Below are 22,718 nucleotides of genomic sequence, written 5' to 3'. Positions count from 1 at the left end.
CACTAGGCTGCATGCTTTCTTTGATACTCAAGGTTAGGTAGCTGGGAAGGAAGAGGGGGAGAGCCATGTGGAGGAAGGGCAGGAGGAGATGGTTCTGGACATCAGTCTTCAACCATTCTTGCAAAGAGAATGGTCTTAGCTACTGAATTTCCATTTCACGAGGAGAAGAACTGAAACTTAGGGTGTTTATATTTCTTGCTCGGTTGGTTCAAAGGCAGCGTTTGCAACCTCCCACCTTTGACAAGTCCACAATGCAGCCTCTTCCCACAGAGGGAGAAGAGTTCCTTCTTAGGGAGGCGGCTGCCTCCATGCGTCATCTGTCTCTATGCTTCCAAATGCATCCCTGCTCAGGCCACCATGGTGTCCGCATCCTGGCCATCACGCCCGCTGACATATCCAAGATGGCCGAAGGCCTCATCTTGAGCCTGGACTTGTACTGCCTTCCTCTTCATAGCTTCCACTCTTCTGCCGACACTAAGGGGTTAGTACTACCAAATGTGGTGAACTTTGAGGAAAGAACAAAACAGCCAAGGCTTTCTGGACGACACAGCCTTATTGACTCATCACATTGAGAGCAATGGGAGCTAGCGTTTGCAGGCTGTGTAGGGCTTGGGTGTCACAGGCCTTAGGACACATGCTAGAGAGGGGATTTTTTTTTCTACTATATGAAGAAACGGAGGTTTTTGAAGATCAATCAGGCTTTGTAAGGAAAAGGAACTTAGTCTCACAGGGTATCTTGGAAACAGTAGCCTCCAGCAATTTTGCTGGAATAGGGTCCTGTTGTCACTTCCCTGTCCCCTGAAAAGCTGTGTGGGAGGAGACTTCAGAGCTTGTGTCTGCTTCATTGACATCTCTCTAACTTCATCTGTGTCAACTGAAGAACGGCACAGAAATTCTTTCATTTCCTCTTCTATTTAAAAATTTAAAAGTAGCCACTGAATACTGAATGCCCAAACTGACCACACACTGAACTACCTGTGCTCTGCATTATACCTGAACCCATCTCTTGGTTCCTCTTATCTCTCAACAATAAGTAAACGCTGTATTTCGAGCTGAGACACTAAATTGTTTAGAGAGCCATGACAAGGAAATAAAATCAGCCTGTCAGAATACACTTTTTTTTTAAAAGATATTTTTGATCCATTGGTTGAGTCCATGGGCACATAACCTACAAATACAGACGGTAAGTGTGTACTGCATGAAATAAGGACAATGACGGGGTGAGTGTTGGGCCCCACCACGGAGCTGCGTAACCTACTTTGGAAAGCCTCTGGGAGAGGGTGACATTTCGAGTGAACACGGAATGATGTGTGAGGATTGGCTTCTGGGTAAGAAAGCAACTCACGTATTTCCTGGCAAAGTATTCTGCATTCTATTGTGGAGTTGTGTTTGTCAAGCAAAGTGCAAGAAGGAAAAAAAAATGTTTTATGATAGCCTTTAACCCCAGAAGGAGAGATTTGCCATTTAATTGAGCTGGAAGATTTCTTCTTTTCGGGTGCAGCTCGCTGTCCTCTCTTCTGTGTAGTAAGAACAAATGACAGTCGAGCTCCCACTACCCTTTGTTAAAGGTGCAAACACATCCTGTCCTGAGCTAGTATGTCAGAGTGTGGGAACATTCAAAGACAGCCTTCTTGTCCTGTCTGCCCAGAAGAAGAAAGAAACGGCCAACCTCGCTGCACAGAAGGACCGAGGCACAGGCAAGGGGTGGGGAGGAACAGATCAACGTGGTATCTCATGTGCTCCTAATTCCATAATCCCCTCAAATCCCGAATCCATCAATGTGATTGGATATTTTGCCTCGGACTCATTTAACGGTTGAGTACCTGATTTGATTTCCTGAGACCCGTCAAGGGAAAGTGACTTACAGATGCCACTGAGACACAAGAAATCATGTTCTTTTGTCAAAACCGATCCTCAGGGTCCCGGTCCCCCCCTCTAGGTATCAGGAGACACATGGGGCTCAGATCTGGAATACAAGATGAAGCTCCCAATGTTTATTACTGCAGTGAAATGTGGAATCACACCGTTTCAAACAAATGCAGCCATTGACACAAAACTTCTACACAAGAAAGTGATCTTTAAAAATACAAAGAAAGAAATCCAGTGTAAGGAAAGATGGCAGTTGAAAAGAATCATCAATGAATTTTCATGCAGACTTTCCACCCCGATAATATTCATTTATGTCTTCAGTCTCCCACAGCAACAAAGACACAGTGAGGCAGACAGCTTTTGCTTCTGAGAGAGAGAGAGAAAAAAAAAAATCAAAGAGGCCTAGAGCGATGATTTTTCCTGAAGGATCTTGGGGAGTTGAAATAGCAGGCGCTTCTCCAAGGGCTGACAGCGCGGCAGGGAGGGGAGCCTCGCAGCCTTTGCTCTGTTCTCTCGCCTTTGAAGAGAATAAAAGGCATTCAGTGTAACATTCTCCCTCACAAAGAGAAACTGAATTCAAGCTAACGCCAAGAAATGTTCTAATCAAAGTAAACACTAAGCCTGCTCCTACAGGAGCCCTAAGCAGTGTGCGAGCACATCCGGTACCATTTCTTTTGCTAATCACTGGCATTTTTTAATATAATCTTTCTGGATCACACGAATAATTCCAGTAATGTGGAAACGACAGAAATACTGAAGCTTGAGGCTGGTGTTTTTTTTTTTTTTAAAGAAGACAATGTTCAATAATCAGAGAAAGAGCACTGCACGAGGGAGCCAGCTCTGCAGTGTCCCTGTGTTCATTATCCAAATCCCTGCTGTCCTAAGGGTTAAGCAGAGAGCACGGTTGTCAGGTGTGAACGTGTGCAGTTGCCGAGTACATAGGAAACAAGACCTGCATCCAGCAGTGCTCCAGCATGCGCGTGCGCGTGTGTGCGCGCGCACACACACAGACACACAGACACACACAGACACAGACACACACACACACACACACACACACACACACACACACACACACACACCTTCATCCACCAGGTCAGCTTCTAACCGCAGTGTCAGACCTTCACCCTGTGACAACTGTCATCTCTAAAGCTTACACTTGAGAAGCACACAATCAAGTGCCCAGGAAAACAACCAGAAAAGCATCTCAATGTTTTTTTTTTAGTGTGTTTATGCTGTTGTGTTGGGCTATACTAACTAATCACTATCCTGTGACCCACAGGCTATAAGCTGGACATGTCTGCTAGTTTAAGACTCTCCTAAAGAAACATACAAACACACCTCACAATTTAAAAAGGTAATTAGAATCCAGTAAAACCACCAAATGGCAAAAATGTGCATTTTGCTAAGTCGGTGAAAGTGATGTCTCAGAGATGCTAAAACTGTAGCACTGTCCTTTAGTACAGATTTGGCAGAGAAGGAACAGAAAACAGTGGAGGGAAAAGAAACTGGAAAAGAAAAGATGGAAACAGTAGGAGTTTCAAAACAGAAAGCGCCCCATGTCAAAAGGCAGCGTGGGACTGACCAGTGTTAAGGGTCTCTGCATACTGGTGTCCACACTCCTCCAGAATTAAAGTGTCACACGCTGCCAAATACTTCTAGAAAACTGTTTTCCAAAAAAGTTATGTAACTTTCCTTTAGTTCCTCAATTTTATTCATTTTTCATGCATTCTAAACCATAGATCATAACTGCACTTGCAATGCAAAGATTTATCTTTTTTCCACATAAAGTCCTAGTTGGTTTTCAAATATTGACCATGTAACATGCTCGTAGGACAGGCAGGGCTCCCTGCCTGACCTAGCCTGCTGCTTTGTACTCATAGAAGATTCTCTAGGGCTGTTTTGGAATATTCCCTAACACTCTAGAGAATGGATCTTTAGCTAGCTCAAGGCCTATTTCTACCTTAGAATGCTGTCTGTCCATGTTCTAAGACTTACCAGTGTTCCCTCTACTCTGAAGCTCAGGACTCCTTAAGGAGAAGAAAGATGCTAACCTATGTGCTGGTACTCATAGATTGACATCCACTCCGAAACACTTACTTGGCACTTGCTTAACCACGGCACCCAGATCAGGAATGGCCCTTCATCCTGGTTCCAGATGCGTCATCTTCTTTCGTCTCTCTGGATTTCAATGTGATGACTTCTCCTGTGTAGGGTGCACGCTTCACTGGTGTAGGCGTGCACGTCTGAAACAGAATGCATTTCATTTCTCTCCTGTGCTTTACTCACTACTTGAACCCCATGTTAGCAGTAGCGCCCTTATGAACTGGGGTTAGAGACAGCCCTGTGGATGTATGACATGCATCCTATGTCTTACATGTGACTCTCCCTCTGGGCTGTCTTTTCTGTTGGTGTTAATATGCATCACAAAAAGAGTGCTGGGGAGGTGGCTCAGTGGACAATGTGCCTGCCACTCCAGCTTGGGGATCAGAGCTGTAGCTAAAAACCCAGGTAAAAGTCAGGCAGGTATGGCAGCTGCTTGTAATTGCAGCCCTAGGGAGGCAGAGACAAGGGCAAGATGGCTAGACTTGCTGATCCGTGAGTTCTGGGTTCAACCTAGAGACCTTCGCTCATTGAAGAAAAGAGCAAATGTAACAGTGGGAGGCACATGAGGCCAACTACGGGCCTCAACCTAAAAGACACGTGCACATGCATATGTACTTACATGTGTCCACACACATTCAAACACCCATATACACAAGCCAACACCAACCAACCAACAAACAAAAAATCCCAGGAAAAAGGGAGAAAGCTAGGAAATGTTCCATCTGGCCTCACACTCTTGTAAATCCCGCACCATTCCCTATAGGCCCCTTTCCCATTCTGTTTTTTTCTTTTTCTTTCAAGTGGTATTTAAAATATTTTAAAAATATGTTATTTTCCATATCTGTAAAGCATATAAAATTATTTATTTTACATGCATTAGTATTTTTCCTGCTTGTGTATGGCAGTGCCCACTGAGGCCAGAAGAAGACTTTGGGTCCCCTGAAACTGAGTTACAAATGGTTGTGAGCGGCCATGCGGGTGCTGGGAATTGAACCCAGGTCCTCTGGAAGAGCAGCCAGTATTCTTAACCACTGAACCACCTCACCTGCCCCTTTCTTCTTGCTTCCATCCAAGTTGCTGTGGTCTCAGAGTGCTTTCCCCAACCCCACTCCTCTCTCTCTCTAACAACTTTCAGATATCTGGCTGCACAGTAGGATGATTTGCATTTGTGCTGCATTTTCCTGGTTGCTTTGGTGCATAACACAGGCTTTCTGTAGAATCTTACCTCTTTAGTGACCCACTAGGCAACAGGCTGAGAGTTAACTCAGAACCTGAAAAGCATTCTCAACCATATGAGCAAGAGAATTCATGAGAAGGACCTAAGTCATAGTGTTTAAAAAGATGCGCATAACTTCACTGGTGAGAGAAGAGGGCGCCAGTTTCAGGGGTCACGAGGGTGGGTTCTGGAGCTGGGGCGGCGTGGACAGTTCTTCACGCCTTGCCTCAGCTCCCTTTGCGCTAGCTGAGGTGAAAGGCTGGGCTGCACTGTAGCACTGTTGTAAGGGTTAAACATAAAGTGTGTGGAACAGTGCCTGTTGCGTAGTACACCCAGTGAACGCAATAATACGCAAAGACACACATAAGCACACACAGATTACTCTGGGCCTCACATTAGTGACTCAAACTATTATACTAAAACGATAACAGAGGGGGCTGGATCTGAGGTGAAGCTTTCTTTTTACTCATTATTTGAAGGGAGCTGACAAGTTAATGCCTGCCTCTGGGCCTGCATCCTCATCCATGAAATGGTAAATAAAACCCATCTCTCGGAAACATGACAAATTCCAGAGGCAAAGCATTGCCTTCTCTGGTTCACAGTTCTGGAACTTGCAGTGTGACTGGAGCACCAGGCAGTGAGTTCCTCTGCCCTGTCTTACGTCTGTCCTATGTCTGTCGGGTCTTTGCTTGACCCGCATCATGGCTTTCCTTCATCCTGGTCCTGTTGCCATCTTGAGACACCAGACAGAATCAATCTCCCATATGTGCCACTCAAGTGATGGCGCTGGTCACTTGGAGGCCTCATGCTGGAACCTTAAACTTATCTCACGCCGTGGTCTCTGACTACACCCTTCATCTCAGGTCTTTACCCCTGCACGTCTCCCTCCTGTGGCTGCAGTTGCCGCGCTAGGCTAGGTAGTTAGCATCCAAAGCAGGCCGCTTCTAAACACCCTGACATCATAAACCACCATAACCCAGGCACTGCAAGCAAACCCAAGATTTTCTAGCACCCTCTTTCTACCTTCTCTTGCTTACTATTTGCAGGTCTTGCCTGTCTCCACTCTTGGCAAACCCCATGGTGTGTTTCAGTGAGTGCTAGAATCCTTTAATACAGCCCCTCGGGCTGCGGTGACCCCCAACCGTAACATTATTTTCGTTGCTACTTCATAACTGTAAGCTTGCTACTGTTATGACTCATAATATAAATATGTGCCTTTCTCAACGGTCTTAGGTGACCCCTGTGAAAGGGGTCAGCACTCACAGGTTGAGAACTGCTCTTCTGCAGGCTGGTCAGCTTCTCTAAACATCCCTTCCCTGGATCCTAGCTGCAGACTCAGGAACCATGCTGGAAATTGTATGGGATTTTTGTTCTTGTTTTTTGGGTTTTTGGGGGGAGTTTTTGGTTTTTGCTTTCATATGGGCTAGGATGCCTAACCTTCTTTGGTTTGTCTGTCTCTCCCGGAGGACTGAGGCATTACTCTGTTGTTCTATAATGATAAATATAAGCAACACACCAATAAATATGAGGAAAAAGATTTGTGGGACAGAGAGTCAAGGCATTTCTCAGATTAGGCCCTTTCTTCTTGCATGAGGCGTACTGTTCCCTGCCACCTCCTCTTCCCAACTTCCTGTCTTGTACTTGCCAGGCATTACTTTCCAGGTTGCCCTTTTCTTGCTAATTAATTGCATTCAATGTTCAGGTCTCAGGACACCTGGTATCTAACAATCTCTTTCTGGCTGTCCAGCCACTGCCCTGGTTAGGCCACTAGGCAGCATGTAACCTGATTGTCCCCACTGTGGTCACACCATCTATGTCTCTGACCTGCCTGCCAGGTCCAGACTGAGGTTGTACTGTTTATCTGCCTCAGAGGCTTTGAGTGGGCGAGGCCTTGTTTTTCTACCAGAATGATGAGGAGGGTGTGGCCACTCCTGCCCACACTGCCACCCTAGAAACAAATGAAGTCCTCTCAAGTGTCTTGCCATCCGGCATTACACAGCTTTTCACTCTAATGGGTAAGTTACCAGCAATCTATGTCAATGAAGGTCTTGCTTCCAGCTTCCCAGAACTTTTAACCTTTGGACATTTTCCTATCGTTAGAGATGCATTGTGTATGCTCTGTCCTGGCTGGACTCAAATCATCCTCATGTCTGTTGCTCGTCCCACCCCCACCCTCACCCCCACCCCTACCTCCATTCCCACCCCACACCCACCCTACACCCACACCCATCCCACACCCACCCCACACCCACCCCACTCCCATGCCCACACCCACCACACCCTAACCCCACCCCACCCCCACCCCACCCTAACCCCACCCCACACCCACCTCACCCTAACCCCACCCCCACACCCACCCCACCCCCACACCCACCCACCCCCATGCCCACCCCCACCCCCACCCCACCCTAACCCTACCCCACCCCATGCCCACACCCACCACACCCTAACCCCACCCCACCCCCACCCCACCCTAACCCCACCCCACCCCATGCCCACACCCACCACACCCTAACCCCACCCCACCCCCACCCCACCCTAACCCCACCCCACACCCACCTCACCCTAACCCCACCCCCACACCCACCCCACCCCCACACCCACCCACCCCCATGCCCACCCCCACCCCCACCCCACCCTAACCCTACCCCACCCCATGCCCACACCCACCACACCCTAACCCCACCCCACCCCCACCCCACCCTAACCCCACCCCACCCCATGCCCACACCCACCCCACACCCACACCCACCCCACACCCACACCCACCCCACCCCCACCCCCACCCCCACACCCACCCCACTCCCATGCCCACCCCACCCCCATGCCCACACCCACACCCACCCCACCCTAACCCCACCCCACCCCCACCCCACCCTAACTCCACCCCACCCCCACCCCCACCCCACACCCACACCCACCCCACCCCCATGCCCACACCCACACCCACCCCACTCCCATGCCCACCCCACCCCCACCCCCACCCCACCCCCACCCCCACCCCACCCCCATGCCCACCCCCATACCCACCCCACCCTAACCCTACCCCACCCCATGCCCACACCTACCCCACACCCACACCCACCCCACCCCCATGCCCACCCCCACCACCCCCTCACCCCCACCATATCCTATGCCGCCACCCCCACCCCCCCACTTCTCACACCCCCACCACCACCCCCAGCATCCTGCTCCATGTGCTTCTCAGAGCCTCAGAGTCATTCCCTCTGACAAAATGGCACTCACTCTGCAGATACGGTTCAGAAGTGCCAGTGCACATTTGTTTTCTAAGTAAATGTAACTAACCTACCATGTTTAAGAAATCAAGCCTTGGTCCTTTGCTCTAGTGACAATGACAGATTTCCACAGGAAATAGAAATAGCAGCATACTATAGAGCCCAGATACAGCAGGCCCAGGGATCAATGCTCATGGATTACAGTGTTGACCACGACCCCACCCCAGTGTCCCCTGCTGAAGGCATAGGAGCATACTTGATTCCCAGCAGGTGTTTAATGAGGCATAAAACACACGGATGAAGACTGGGTTATCTAGGCTGAACATAGTGGAGTCAAGCTCCTGCTTGAGGGCCTGTTGTTCTCATTTGCTCTGCCTCATGGGCCAGCTTTCTCCAGCTCCCTGGCTGTTTTCTCTTGTTCTCTGAAGTTTGGGGCTGCCTGAGCATCAGTAAGACCCCTCTTTCATCTCTGTCTAACAGTTGCCTTGGTGACCTTGGACTTGGGAATTTACATCTATATTGGATGACTCTTAACTTGATCTCCTGCCTTCATCTCCTCCATCACTGATTCCTCAGTCCAGATAGCTAGAAAACCACAGCAGAGAGGAACGTAAAAGTGGGTCATGAACAAGGCTGGATGCACTAGGGGCTGGAGGTGAAAGAGGTAGGATGTGAGCCCTTCGGGATCAATGACTGCTGGCTCACTGGTACCTGTATCCTAGGACCTTGAATCATGCTTGATAATCAACAAATATTTGTGAAACGAATGGAGGATGCTTGGTTATTGGACCCCTGGAAACTTTTCTGTTGAGAGCAACATTATTTAAAAGTATTCAACAACTTTTCCAAGTTACATCTCAAGACACTGGGGACCTGAGGACATATCTAGTATGGCTCATGCCATCTCTCCAAGATTTTGTAATCACACTCCAGCACCAGTGGCTTCCATCTCTGTTGGCATAATGGTCCTGTGGACTGTGTACAGTTTACTCTTGTTCGTTTAAATGCTGATTTCTCTACCCCACTCTCTGGTTCAATCCAGACATTGCATTGTGGTGTTTATCCTAAGTATCTCCTGTCTCAAGTTTGTATAAACAAACATGTAACCATTTGTTCTCTGTGTTGTCAATAAAAACCAACTGGCCAATGCTGAGCAATACAGAGAATAAGGTGGGACATCTGGAACCAATGAGGGAGGAGAAAACCAAGAAACATCAGGAGAGATGAACGTGGGCTAGGAGATGATTTATTTAAAAGCAAGCATAATGTGGGAAATCTGAATGGGCTGAAACTATACTAGCATAGAAATTTAGGATGGAGTAATTATTGTGCACCATTGTACTTAATGCTAATTAAATAGATCCTAGTCTCTTTGTGTGGTTATTTGGGTACAAAGCTTGGTTAAAGAGTAACCACAGATTTTATAAAAATTATTATTAATATTAAATATTAATAATCTTTCAACACATCTCAATAGTACTATAGCCAAATAAGATGGCTTGAAGGTAAATACATGTGAAAAGATGCTCTCAAAGACACAGAAAGCAAACTTTGTCCCTCACTTAACAGAATATGGGTGGATTATTTTAGCAGATGAGAGTTCAATTTGAGTTCATCATATTTAATTATGATTGTCATTGTGATGTGTTAATAGAAAGACAAAATGAGAATTATATGCAGTGCTATGAATAAACATTAATTGCAATCATCGCTATATCTACATAATTAGAGAAGTGCTTTTTGGTTAGTTGATCCGGGGGAAGAGGAACATGTAAATTGATAGAAAACGTGACTGTATTATCTACCTAGAGAGAAATGAAGGGATGCAAGGCTTTCTGAAAATATCGAGAACCATAGAAATGACTCCTTAGACCTCAATGGAATGACTGCTACCAGGCCACCCGTGGGGACCAAGAGACTCAAATATCCATAAAGACAACAGCAACTCCAAATGCCAGGCAGCACATACTGGCCTGACCTCAAACAGACAAATGAACGGCAGCACCCCGAGAATGAAATCCAGCCAGCCCCTCCTGAAGTCAGCGGGCATTCGGGGCACACTAAGCTGAGCCACCCAGTGCTTTCCAGTGAGTCACTACAACGTGAGCAGCCCGTGGGTTCAACAGGAAAGGACTTTACAGCGCAAACATATGTGCTTTGAACTATTCCCCAATGACAGTGCAGGGTCACCTTGGGGCTGGCTCCCCTGTTTAAGTCTGTCAATAGAAGGAGGCCCTTCACTGCTGCAGAGGGAAGACTGACAACCCATCTGAGAGACAGGAGGTGGGAGCTACACACCAAGCAGGGATGACACTTTACGACTGATGTGTTTTATAGTGAGCCTCAGTTTCTTAATCTATAAGGTAGGGTCACCACCATTTATCTCCAGGGGTGTAAGAATGAAACCATGACAACCAACTGATGGTCAGCGAATGTCACTGGCCGAACAGTGTTGAATGGTCAGGTAAAGCAAGGACAGACCACGGGTTGAGTGTCCCTCAAAAATGCTTGTGACTAGACATCTTTTATATTTTGAAGTATTTTGGTTGGGTATTCCGTGCTATAAAATTTGACATTTTAAGTTTTCCGGTGTTTCAAGGCAACGCTTTAAAAGATTTCAGATTTTGGAGCATCTCAGATCTCAGAGAAAGTCCCCTTTGTGCAGGGGTGGCCTGGTACATATTAATCTCAAACCCCACTCTTTCTTTTCTTCCCATCCTCAGCACCCCAGTGGTAGCACTTGCCTGTTTCCGGGATGCAAATGTGACTTTATATCTGCTTCCAAGCTGCCAAGCTGACATCAGTGAGCAAGGACTGGACAGTGATGCACACAAGTGTCTCTCTGTCAAGCCAAAGAGCCAGCTCCAGCGTGAGCCCCACCTTTGCTTGTTATGAGCCATCAATCCAGCGAGTCAGGACTGGATGGCAGCTGGTGACAGGAGTGAAATGACTTTTCTCACGCTACCACCTTGAGAAAGGCATTGACAAACTATAGTGTTGGAAATGGAAAATACCCATTTCAAGGACCAAGTCAGTCATCCTCTCAATTTCCTCTTATCTAGAAAGAAAATTATGCTTATCGCTGCAAAGATACAAGGCAGTTTAAAAGCTTTGGCAGCAGTATTCCGAAACCATATATTTCCCCAGGAAGCTCTTCTGATTCCTCTATAAAGCGCAATGTGACTGCATTCTCCAGGAAAGGCTGCAGTCGCTTAATACCAAAGACAGAAAATAGCTCAAGGATGGCTCATGTTTTCAATTTTTGTTGAAAATTATAATACCTTAAATGCAGAAAAAGTCCAGGAATATAATCCATTTGAAGTTAAAGACCTTTTTGTATTTGGTAAAGAATTAATAATATGTAATTTGCTCTTTCAGGAAACTTGAAATATCTAAGTTTATGTTACATTTATCTTTTCCTTTTATTTCTTTCATTTCTCCTTCCTTCCTGCTAAAGCTCTTTCTTGAATGGCTTTTTATGTAAAATTTAAGTATTCTTAATGTCTCATCTTTTTATTTAAAAAATTCTGGGAAATATTAGCTATGTATATTAAATAATAATAATAATAATAATAATAATAATAATAATAATAATAATAACAACAGCAACAACAAATTGCCTCCCCCTCCCTTTAGATTCATGGCCTTTTATTTTGTACTTAAAATATTTTAAATAATTTTACGAATATAAATCTTTTGCCTAGATGTATTTCTGTGTGCTACGTGTACGCCTGGTTCCCCAGGAAGGCCAGCAGAGTGTATCAAACCCATTGGAATTGGAGTTACAAATGGTTAGGAGCCACCACATAGGTGGTGAATCTTAAACCCTGAACCAGGGTCCTCTGAAAGAGCAATGAACACTCTTAACTGCAGAGCCATCTCCCTAGCCCCTACCTTAATTTGCTCTTTAAAATATTTATTTTTATCTGTTATGTGTATGTCACATGCGTGAAGGTGCCCGTGGAAGTCAGAAGGAGGCATCAGATCCCTTAGAGTTGAAGGTAAGGGAGGTTGTCAGCCATTTGATGAGACTGTTGGGAACAGAGCCTGGGTCCGCTAAAAAAAAATCAGCAAATGTTCCCAGTGGCTGAGACTTCTCTCCAACGCTTGAACAAGCCTCTTAGTTCCTCATTTCAATCTTGAAAGTGAGGGAAAGCGCCCTCCTTGCCTCAGTGTGCTACTCCATCGGTCTCAGCCATGCAGTTTGCCTTCAGGAAGGCTCGCTCATTAAATGTTAGAACTGTTTCTACTGAGCACACAGACCAGCAGGAAACCCTGGGGCCTTTGCAGTTACCACTTGTCACCTGTCAGCGGCAACATTTCTAAACTAACCCCACAGCAAGCCCAACACCATCTTAAACATCGGCTGTGTTGCAGAGCCAGGGTGTGGCTCAGCAGAACAGAGGCCTGAGATCTGTCTTAATGTGTCACCCTGCATGGGGGGAAAAAAAGAAGAAAAGGGAAAGATTGGTGGTAATATTTAAGAGCGCTGGTTTACCTGAGCAAAACCTTGGGAAATGATTTGAAAAGTGGAGGGGTTTTTTTGGTGTAATGGACCCTGAGAATCCTCAAGACAAACAAAGCCATGAGCTGTTAGAACAGAAATCAGAGAGGTCGCTAGGACTAAACCAAGTGGCGTGGAAAACAGCTGCAGAGTTCTGGGGCGGGGAATATACATTTGAAAAGCGGAAAGAGGAGACGTTCCTGAAGGAATCCAGAGTTACAGGGACCCTACCGGGATGGGCCTGAGAGAAGACTGCTGGGCGGAGAGCTGAAGCACGCGCTCTGTGGGGCCACTTTGTTAGTACAAAGTAACAGCAGCTGCCTGGCCACCCTCAAAATACACGATTCCAAATTTTCTCATGTAAACTTAAACAAACAAACAAACAAACAGTATTTCGGTGCATTTAGTAACATTTAAAAACTACTTAAGACTGTACAAACTAAACATGAAAATGCAAGATAAATTAAAAAAACAAATGTTTGATTTTCAGGTGAGAAAGCGGAGCCCAAAGATAACAGGGAACCTGTGTGTCGTTCCCTCCCCCCCCCCCCCGCCCCCGCCTGCCGGCCGCCCCCGCCCCCCCCCCCCGCGCCTACTGCTTGGCAGTGCGTTGGCAAGGGAGGGCTCACAGTCAGATCTCCCTTCCCCAAACTCCACATCTGGGGGCTACCCTGAGAAAAAGCTCCTTGTGAGTTCTAGCTAAAGGGAGCACAATTCTTCACAGCATAGCTGCTGAGCTAAGACACCCCGCCTTCCCCCCATGGCATGCGGACAGGCAGGCCACGCCTCCCACAACAGCTCCCAGCCAATGACTGATGCCATCTGGAGCTAGGAGATCCAGAGACCCAAAAGATTCTCCCTAAACAGAGCCCTACCTGGCCTGAGCCATCCAGAATGTGTCCCTCACTTTCCTGCCTTCTTTCTTCTCTCTTGGCTCTCAGTGTTTCCCCAGCTCCTTTTATAAACTTCTCTCACAGGTGTCTTTGACAACCTCCCCACGCCCACCCCTACCCCCACCCCCAGGTAGCTGGAACCATCTGGATGCCTGGTTATTGACAGTAGTGAGCAGTCACCCAAGGCACTACGAAGAAAACGAAAGTCAAGAAAACTGGAAGAGACACATCTGCAAACAGCCAGCTAGGGATTCATGCCTTGAAAGCTGAGATGTGCTCTCTGGTCAATGTTGACATGCTAAACCCGCTATGATACGGTGCTACCACCGTGAACAATAAATAGCAAACCTGGCACCCCAGATGGCTAGATGGCACTTGTCACTGCGGTGTGGCTCACCTGGTCTCGCTGCTTGATTCGTTTGTAAATGTATTCAGCAAATGGTTTGCGTGGAATGAACTTCCCATCTCCTGCCGTGACGTGGAAAACGCCTGCTTCATACACCACTCGGCCTCTCGACACCGTCACCAGCGGCACCCCATGGCAAACCATGCCCTCGAAGATGTTGAAGTTAACGGCCTGATGGTGACTTTTGGCTGAGATCCTCCTGGGTTTGTGAAACCAAAACAGCCCCAGATCATCACCGGCTCATCTGGTGAATGCAGAATGCCGCTACAAGAGGGCTGACTTGGAAGAAAGCCCAGCAAGGCCATTGGGCAGGGCTTCATCACCGTACCAGGAAGCTTCCAGAACAGAGCAGACCACTACCATTTTATTGCGAAGGTATCGTATTCTTGAAGAGGAAAACCCCAGAGACCCCTCTTTAAGGTAACAGATGAAGGTAGATTAGGGTAGAGCACTGTCTGTCAGGTTGATTTTTTAAAAAGCATTTCAAAGAACAGCACCCCCACCCCACACACACCCGGCTCCATTCCCCCATCACCCGCCCTTTTTAGTTAGGAGACATCCTGAGCACAGATGAGCATGCTGGCCCTATACTCAGCTCTACAGAACGCTGACTTTGACAGATGCAGTTGAGGCCCCCTTCCAAACTCCATTCTCACTCCTGCCTTTCAGGGGAACCACGATTTGACAGTTATTAAATTGAATTTGGTAGTTATCAGGGAAAGAAATACACTTTGAGAATTTTACCCTGGTCAATGGCAAAATTAGAAATTTGAGAGCAGTTGGAATAGCTACGTTAAAATAGCCACTTAGCATTTCATATCACGTATTTGCGTATTCATTATCAACTGCAGTGGCCCATTCTAATTTTATTTTTTTTACATTGACAGATAGAACTAGGTACTTGCTGTGGGTAACTTGTTATTTTGATGTAAACACTATGGCCTAAGTGGCTAGTTAACCTAACATAGCGTGTTTTGGAAAGACTGCTTTAGATCCACTGTGTGAATGCTTCTCTAGTGTGCAGACCCAGGAGTGAAAGGGCTGGGTCATAGGGTACTTGCACGCTACAATGCAAGGCTCTTTCTTACAGGCGAGGGAGTCCAGCAAAGGTCACTGCTCAGTGGGAAGAAATACAATGTAACTATAACTTCTCATACTGAGAAGGAGGGGAAAGCTTGCTGAAGTGTCTAGTTACTAAATAGGAAAATGAAGACACTCGGCATAGGCTGAGCTGTGATGAGATGTTTGTCGGTGAGAAAATACTTAAGAGAAAGAGAAAGCCAACAAAGAGGCAAGCAATGTAGAGAAAGGCCAGGCTTTCAGGTTAGAATGACATCTGTGGCTCTTACAATGAGTGTCAAATATTCCCACAGCCTGGGTGCCACCATCCGACACTTCATAGCTACAGCTCCGTGGCTCTCCCTGTACTATGTCGCGTGAACGTTTTTTTGGACTGAAGCTTTCCAGCGCTCCTGGGAACACTTGCTTGTGATGCATCTGCTCCTGGGGACCCTTGCTTGTGGTGCACCTGCTCCTGGGGACCCTTGCTTGTGGTGCACCTGTCAGACTAACGCTTCTTGCAGCCTAAGAATGAAGGCCAGAAGCAAGAAAAAACAAAACAAAAAAACAAACAAAAACAAAAAATACGTCCCAAGTTTTTACCAGCTGATAAAATCTAGCAAAATCAAACTTAAAAACAAGCTTCAATTCATAAGATATATTTATTCTTTTTGGATGTCAGAACATAGAGATAGTCCCCAATCTGGTCAGTGTACCCTGAATCAAAACATGGCCTTCTGCTTTCTTTTTGTGCTTTCCCAGATATAATCTATATTACATGCCGGGGAGTTGTGTTTAAATTGTTTTGTCCTGAGAAAGTTATGGGAGAGGGTAGCTCTGTTAATGTTTAGTATGTGCTTACTAGCATTTATTTACATGTTTTTCTGAACCAAACAACCTTCTTTAGATTGTTGTTTTTTTTTTGTCAATTCTTTGTATAAATGGACACTGAAAATAAAATAAGATTTTCTAAAGTAAAAAAAAAACAAAAAAAAAACAAGCTTTAAAAAAATCAATTTAAGCTGGGTATGGTGGCGCACATCTATAACCTCAGCACTCAGGGAGGCAGAGGCTGGCGGATCTCTGTGAGTTTGAGGCCAGCCTGGTCTACAAAGTGAGTACAGGACAGCCAAGGCTACACAGAGAAACTCTGTCTTGAAAAACAACAACAACAACAACAATAATAATAATAATTTTAAAACAAATTAAGTAGCAAAGCATTCTCAAGAACAGGGGAGATGAAGGCAAGCTGTAGATGCTGCTTCTGAGAAACCCATTTCCTTGGAGGACTCAAAGAACAAATGGCTTTTAAAAAGCTCACAAGGCAAGAGGACAAAGCCCTGCCCTTCAATAGGCTGGATGAACAACTTATAACTGGTGAAGGATTTAGGACCAAGAGCATCTTTTCTTGCGTGAGATCTTTCTTCTAGGCCCTCCTTCTTCATCTGGGTTGAAATCATTCACATCACTACAGTGTTGCAAGCTGGGATCTGATGCACTTGGTGTTTCCAGAGATGATCAAGATGCACATTTTTGAGCCCAGGGGTTCTGCTTGATCTAAGGCACCAACCAAGGACAATACGTGCAGTCATCATCAAACCCCTACCCAGCTCTAGCCAAGGGACAGAAAATTCTCCACAGTTAAGTGGAGACTGGGGACTGACTTTCACACGATCTCTGGTACCCCATATTTGGCCATGTCCCTTTGTTGGGGAGGCCCAATGGCACTAGGAGGAAGGATAGCGAACTACCAAGAAGAGACTTGATACCCTAGCACCATATTCAGGGGAAGGAGGTCCCCCATAGCCACAGTCATAGGGAAGGGGGATTGGGATGAAAGTGGGAGGGAGGGAGGAATGGGAGGATGCATGGGATGGGACAGAAAATGAGATGTAATATGAATTATTTTATTTTTCAATAAAAATGTGTTTAAAAATACCAATATTAAAAAAAAAAGACTATATCACAAAATAAAGTTCAGCAGTGAAAAAAAAAGTGTTTGGACTGATGCATTGGTGAGGTTGCTTTCTGATGAAAATAAAATGGTTAAAAATGCATGCTGATGTGTGCAACACGTGGGGTCTGAGAGCTGAAAGGAGAAGGGGACACAGGCCCCCATCTCTAACCCAGAAGCAACAGACAATTGATAACCACTTGCAAATGAAAAATTAGTTTTCTCCAAGGGAGTCTCACTAGGGAGACAAGCTATCCTTAAGGGTAGGCCACGTGTCCAGCAATAAACAACCAACAGAGAATGAAGTCAGTGTTACCTTTGCAGGAGATTCCTTATCTTACAATGTCATGTCAAGGCCTCTTATTTTAAAATTTATCTTATTTATTTTATTTATATTTTTCTTCTCTTGTTTTACCCTACAGGTTCCTTGTGTATATATATTATGGCCTTCAGCTTAATGATTTTTATGGGATTTCTGAGTGTGGAAGCGAGTGAGTCTCTCTGTCACTGTCTGTGCCTTTTCTTGGGCTTTTTCTTCTCTTTGTTTTCTCCTACTCTGATGTGGTCGATTTTATTTTATTTTATTTTATTATTTTCCTTAGAAGCTTGTTTGTTTGAGCCATAAAGGGGGTGGACACAGACAGGCGGGATGTAGGAGGAACTGAAGGGACCCACAATTAGGATATATTTATTATTTGAGAAAAATCTATTTTCTTTTTTAAAAAGATTTATTCATTTATTATTTGTACAGTATTCTACAGGCCAGAAGAGGCACCAGATCTCATTAGAGATGGTTGTGAGCCACCATGTGGTTGCTGGGAATTGAATTCAGTGCCTTTGGAAAAACAGACAGTGCTCTTAACCTCTGAGTCATCTCTCCAGCCCCCAAAAAAATCTATTTTCAAGAAAAGGGAAATTAATACTCATGAAATAATAATTAATTGTAAAGGAAAAGAGGCCATAAACGTGATGGTGAGTGGGGAGCTGCACATAGGAGGGCTTAAAGAAAGGGACGGGAGAAACGTTGTAATCAAATTATAATCTCAGTTTTTTAAAATGCATACTGAAATGGCTTTGTGAAGTGAAGGGATGGGAGAGAAACAGGGGAAAAGCTGAAGGCAGGAACCTCTGAAGTTAAGGAGAGCATGCTAGCAGGAAAATACGATGTAGACACAGCGACTGCCACTACAACATTGTCTGCACTACCGAAGAAATGAAACATAACAACTTCCCACTGATTCGTCAATAAAATGTGGACATTTGTGAAAGATGCAAGTAAGAATATTCTAGCAAAGCAAAAACATTTTATATTAACTACAAAGAAACAGGCTATGAGTGTGTTTACCACCCCCAGAGAACACACACACACACACACACACACACACACACACACACACACACACACACGCAATTATGAAAGAAAATATGGGGAAATGGATCCAGAGGACTCTGTGACTTGAGTTGGGGTTTTTCAAAGGAGGTTGACATGGAAAAACACTAAATCACATTTCTCGGCTTCACCACATAAAGGTCATTACTTTCATTTTCTCACCCTCAGGGTTAGCGTCTAAGAGATTCTTTATTATAAGGCATTATATAAATGCAGTCTCACTAGCACGTGGTGTGTAAATTCTAGGCATTATCACCAGCAGCTAAAAGAATTGCTTCCACTTTCACAAGGAAGGTGTCTGACAGGGTGTCATCGGCACCCAGCTTTTCCCTTCCAGCCAGAGCTGTAATTCTGTGGCTCTGGAGAGCTCACGTCTGCATCTTTGTACCTTCAGCTCTTTACCCTGAATGCCCTCCTCGCTCCTCAACCCTCCCTCCCTAAAACGCTGCCCTCTGCCAGTGTGCTCACAAGGAAATGGTAAGTGGGGCAGGCGATTCTCCTGTTGTAATTATCGCACGATGCGTACGTGTAGCCAAACGTCACACAGGAGCCCACGAATGGCTACGGTTGTTCCGAATGAAGGACAGACAGAATCATGGATCCGAGAATCCAACCCCAGTGCTCTGGCCAAACTGATTCTTTCCTGTGCTGAAGCCTCAAGCTCTCTGAATTCTATTTTGTTTCATTTTTTAAAAATATTTTTTATTGATTTATTCATATTACATCTCAATTGTTATCCCATCCCGTGTATCCTCCCATTCCTCCTTCCCTCCCATTTTCCCCTTACTCCCCTCCCCTATGACTATGATTGAGGGGGACCTCCTCCCCCTGTATATGCTCATAGGGTATCAAGTCTCTTCTTGGTAGCCTGCTATCCTTCCTCTGAGTGCCACCAGGCCTCCCCATCCAGGGGACATGGTCAAATATGGGGCAGCAGAGTTCCAAAGGATTTGTTTCGTTTTTATTTCTGTGTTTCTGGGGATGATGGCAACCAGGGCCTCAGGCATGCTGAGTCAGCATGCCACCAGGATCCAGCACATGTGTTATCAGGATCTCGTGAATCTTTTCTGAATCCGGCCCTTTTCCTAGTGGGCGTCCCCTCTACATCACAGAACAGGTTGTTTGATGCTCATTGCATAGTAGGTGCTTTGTACATATAAAACAGCCAGATGAAAGAATTACGGAATTTTTCTCCTGCTTAGTCAGATCAGTTTTGTTTCTTATCCTTGGTGACTTGACTGTGTTCTGGAAACCGGATATTGAATTAAAGAGAAAGGGAAGACACAGTCCAGGGGCTCTGCTGAGGGTCCCTGGTAAGTGACATATGTTAATTAGTAATGACTAAGTAAAGGTGTTATAGCTATCATCCTTAGTGGCCTCTTACCCTTTACATGAAATGGGTTCATCGACACCAGCAGTCCTTGGCAATGACAGGATTATCAGGCTGAGTGCAAGCTAAATCTCATTGCTCCATTTCTCCAGTGTCAATTCTGATGCGGAGCTGTTTAAGAACTTGCCCAAGGCTCGCATAGTTCACAACCCAGAGACCCTGTGGGGGGTCAGGAAACACTTTCACCTCTGGAGGACAGTCTGTGTGTGGCCCTGCTGTCTCGGTTACTTTTCTGTCACGCCGTTATAAAAGCCTCGACAAAAGCAGCTTAAGGAAGGGAGACTTACTTTAACCTCTGGTATTTTGACAAAAATCTCCCTTTTGGGACCATCTCAAAATTATAAATCTGAGATTCTTCTTGAATGTCAGGACTGAGGTCACCTGCAAGCTGTCCCTTCAAGGGACTCTGGACTGGCTGAGTGCTACACCTCGTCTTCTGGCCTCCTCTAGGGCTGCTGTCACAGCACCAGGAAGCAGCCTTGCCTTCCCCAACACCTCCCTGCATCTTTATTTCACTATCATGTGATATCCCTCAGATTTTATAAGTTTCCGAAAGAGGCTGCCTTAGGTGTGAAAGGCAAGGTCAGAAATCTCGTCCACCAATCTGGTTGGGTCCTATGATGTGGATAAATGGGCAGTGTTGCAACAAGGACAAAGGCAGCGACACACATGTCCTGGCTTTAGCTGCAAGGGAGTCAGTCAAAGGCAACTTGTGGTGAAGGACAGCAGTCTGGGAGGCAGCTGGAGAAGGTCTCTTGCGCGTCTTGAAGCAAATTCTGCTCTTAGGTGGGACGCACCCACAGACCCAGGGGTGGGGTTGGGCTGAGTGCTGCAGCACTACCCTGAGAAGTAAACTTCCATCTTCCAAGGTCAGAATTCCAGACTTCCCTTAAGAAACTTCTTTTCTGGGCCTAGGTTAAGAAGACTGTCTGCTCTTCCAAAGGTCCTGAGTTCAATTCCCAGCAACCACATGGTGCCTCACAGCCATCTATAATGAGATCTGGTGTCCTCTTCTGTCATTCAGGCACACATGTGGGCAGAATACTGTCTAATATATAGAATATACTGTATAATAATAATATGGAAATATATATATATATATATATATATGGAAAAATAAAATGAAATCTCTTTTCCTTGTTGGAGAGAGTCTGGTGAGACTCTGGCCATGGTACCCTCCTGTTCCCTAGGCCAGGGATGGAAGGGTATGTCTGCTTTCCCAGTAACAAGAAGAATTGAAATGTTTAGAAGGTACAACCCCACACAGACCACACCCAGCTGTCAGCGTATCTGTCCCATGATGTCCTGGACACTCTCCTTCAAAGCCACAACTGAGCCTCTGAGTTCCCATTGGCTTTCCATAGGCTGTATCTTCACACGAGTGAGCGCAATTGGTTACTACAGTCTGAGGCCAAAGCTTGTGTCCTTAGGAGAATAAGGCCATTAACGAAGAGCGATGTGCACCATATTTATCACAGCACACTTTATAATTGCCAAGTAACAAGAGACAAGCTCCTTGTCAACAGTTGAAATGGAGCCAGAATATCCACTACATATGCCCAACGGAGTATCACCGAGCCATCAAGAAGAACAAACTACTGTTATTGACTACAAAATAGAAACTAGCAGAAGTCATTATGTTAAGTGGAATGAGCTCAGCACAAATGCCTCACGTCCTCTCTTAGATGTGAAGTTAACAAACAAACAAAGCGTTGGCCTGCAAATAGACTAGTGATTATTAGAGACTGTGGTGGTGCAGACGGGTGGCAAAAACAATGAGGCTGAATTTGACCAACCTGGGCTATACAAATGCAGGAAACATTACGCTGAACACTACTCATACGCACAATTATTTCATAGTTACTTATATGTACAACTAATTCACAGTGGTTTTTACAAAGAGAGATTGCATGGGTATTTGTAAGGCAGAGTGCAAATGGCCTGAGTGGAGAAGAGAGCTTCAAGCAAATCTGCCTGGGGGACAGATAGGGATGTGCAGCAAGGGTCTCACTCCACTCATGAGTGGAGCAGAGCTGCAATACCACAGTCAGGTACATGCATGGGATCACTTTCATTTTCCTCATTACTGACCAATAGCTGTCCCAGCCGCTTAGAGGCCAACACCCTTCTTTCCCTGCAGTGAGTAGGCTCCCCAGCCTGTTGTCTACTCATTAGCATGCTGACCTTTGACCTTTGTCCGGCTCACCCTGGAGCTATGTCATGGGAGTCACAGACAGGTCTCACGATGAAAGGGGGTGTCAGCCCTGTCTACCGAGCCCCAATTATGGTTTACACATATCTAAGGCTGATGATGCCCGCAGGGGAGCCGAGGCCTCAGAGAAAACATCAAGCTGCTTTCTGACTTAGTCAATAGCTTTGATGCCACTCACATCACAGCTGCAGAAAAACATTCTGTCCTTTTGTAAATGGCTTTCTACCAACCAGCCAGCCAGCCGCCTGCTCTTGTGGATGAGAAGAAGATCACTGAAGCAAAGCCAGCCCAGGCAGCAGCCTCGCCTGTGAGCATCCCAAGAGAGCACTGTGGCTCTTCCTGAGCCCAGAACAGTGACTTATCTAGGCTTTCTATTGTATTCGTTCTAACTCCTTCATTTTATCCACGGTGTGAATTGATGGGTTCTTATGAGATTGCCAGGAGAACCAAAACACACAAAAAGAAAGTCAATAGAACCATCAC

At 45.8% G+C, this 22,718-nt stretch overlaps 1 protein-coding gene across 2 annotated transcripts in view; it reads right to left on the bottom strand.

Moving 5' to 3' along the window:
• Positions 1 to 1,967: 1,967 nt before the first annotated feature.
• The window catches only part of DPYS (dihydropyrimidinase), an 81,033-nt gene continuing 60,282 nt past the window's right edge, over positions 1,968 to 22,718 (bottom strand). The window contains exons 8-10 of one of the 2 annotated variants that reach the window (XM_084749171.1): positions 14,222 to 14,429; positions 3,970 to 4,115; positions 1,968 to 2,386 (exon numbers count right to left, since the gene is read on the bottom strand). In XM_084749171.1, the coding sequence (XP_084605297.1) occupies positions 3,999 to 4,115; positions 14,222 to 14,429 (325 nt within the window). In that variant the 3' untranslated portion in view covers positions 1,968 to 2,386; positions 3,970 to 3,998. The remainder of the gene's footprint in view (positions 2,387 to 3,969; positions 4,116 to 14,221; positions 14,430 to 22,718) is intronic. The other variant, XM_084749172.1, reaches the window with a different exon arrangement.

This window comes from Acomys minous, assembly GCF_964271855.1.
Source record: "Acomys minous genome assembly, chromosome: 12".
Lineage (NCBI taxonomy): Eukaryota > Metazoa > Chordata > Mammalia > Rodentia > Muridae > Acomys > Acomys minous.
This window is presented reverse-complemented; position numbering and strand designations above follow the sequence as displayed.